The 1,309-nt window shown below is 38.8% G+C and overlaps 1 protein-coding gene across 1 annotated transcript; it reads right to left on the reverse strand.

Moving 5' to 3' along the window:
* Positions 1-42: 42 nt before the first annotated feature.
* On the reverse strand, positions 43-708 carry LOC117591715 (pheromone-regulated membrane protein 8-like). Its single transcript, XM_034285036.1, is given in 1 exon segment — positions 43-708. A coding segment is annotated over 1 exon segment (666 nt).
* Positions 709-1,309: the final 601 nt, after the last annotated feature.

A 1,309-nucleotide genomic window follows, 5' to 3' on the forward strand; every position in this document is an offset into this window, starting at 1 on the left:
ATAGTAGAGCCAATATATGCAAGAAGCTTTGTGTTTTCTGCCTTAGAAAAGCAAACCGATATCTGCACATTGCTCCTGCCAGTGATCCTTTTGAGATTGTTGTTCGATTTCCGCTGCCTTGGAAAGACACTTTTGTAAACTTGGTTTGGAATGAAAGGTGAAAGTTTCAACACCTTTATTTCGTTGTCCGTCCGTCACATTGCTCGTTGACGACTTCTCTTGCTTCTCAAAAGTTTTTCCCTCAATAAGGCGTAGAAAATAACGGTGGCAATCTTCGTCACGGTAAAAGTAGTAGGGTGTATTCCATAGCCCATGATCAAATATGTACCGATTCACATTATATGTAATTGTCCTCCATTCCTTCCCCTTCACCGCTGGCTTGCGTGTGATTACTTCCACCAAAAGCTTGATCTTGAAATCTCGAGCATTTATACGCATCCTGAAAAGGCATACAGGAACTATTAAAATGAAGCATGTGAGGAAAATGAGCAAGATAATAATCCCAACGAATACGAAGTTACCATGAAAAAACACAATTGATAAGATCAAACTCACAATTATCAGGACAAAAAACATTATTGGTTTATAATGAAGCATTTCATTAAGCAAATAACCCCGGTACGAGTTGAACGTGTCCTCAGGAAGAGCTACATTTCTTTCATTGAGCGTATCCGATTCAGCATCGTTACTCTCCAAGGGAGATTACATGTCGACTTATACAGTTGTCTTTTACCTAAATATTTACAGTGTCTTGCTCACGAACGTGATACTGATAAAAGCGTTACTTGATTTTGTTATAATTGCTGCTACTGTTGTAACGACGTACTGAACCCTATTTAAAGGACTTTTTTTTTCTTTTTATACTGAAAAAGACACATCACCTGCCTGTATTTTGCCGAGAACGTAGCGACAGAATGTGTCAAAAAAGTGACAGAAACGTCGCTGTGTACACAATGGATCTCCTTATTCGCATTTGAAAATAGTTTTCTTGGCTCATACAAAACCAGGTGAAATTCAATTGCTAGCATCAAGAATTAATGGAAGCTGTTTTATTTTTCCTGCTCGTCTTATGCATAAGTTACCAGGTAAGCAATGGTTTTTCCGCTTCAAGGTAAACCAGCGTCAGGATACTGTTTTCCCCGGTGTTCAATTCGGGGCCTCCATTTTTGTTTGTATTACCTTGAAAAGATAAACATTTCCCATCAAGTTTGTTCTTAGGTTGTAAACCCTGTCGACAGTGATTCTGAAGAAATCATAGCACTTTGTGCCGCTGTAGAAGAATAGGAAGCATAGCCAAAGTCCCTCATTA

This window comes from Drosophila guanche, unplaced genomic scaffold (genome assembly GCF_900245975.1).
Source record: "Drosophila guanche unplaced genomic scaffold, DGUA_6, whole genome shotgun sequence".
NCBI lineage: Eukaryota > Metazoa > Arthropoda > Insecta > Diptera > Drosophilidae > Drosophila > Drosophila guanche.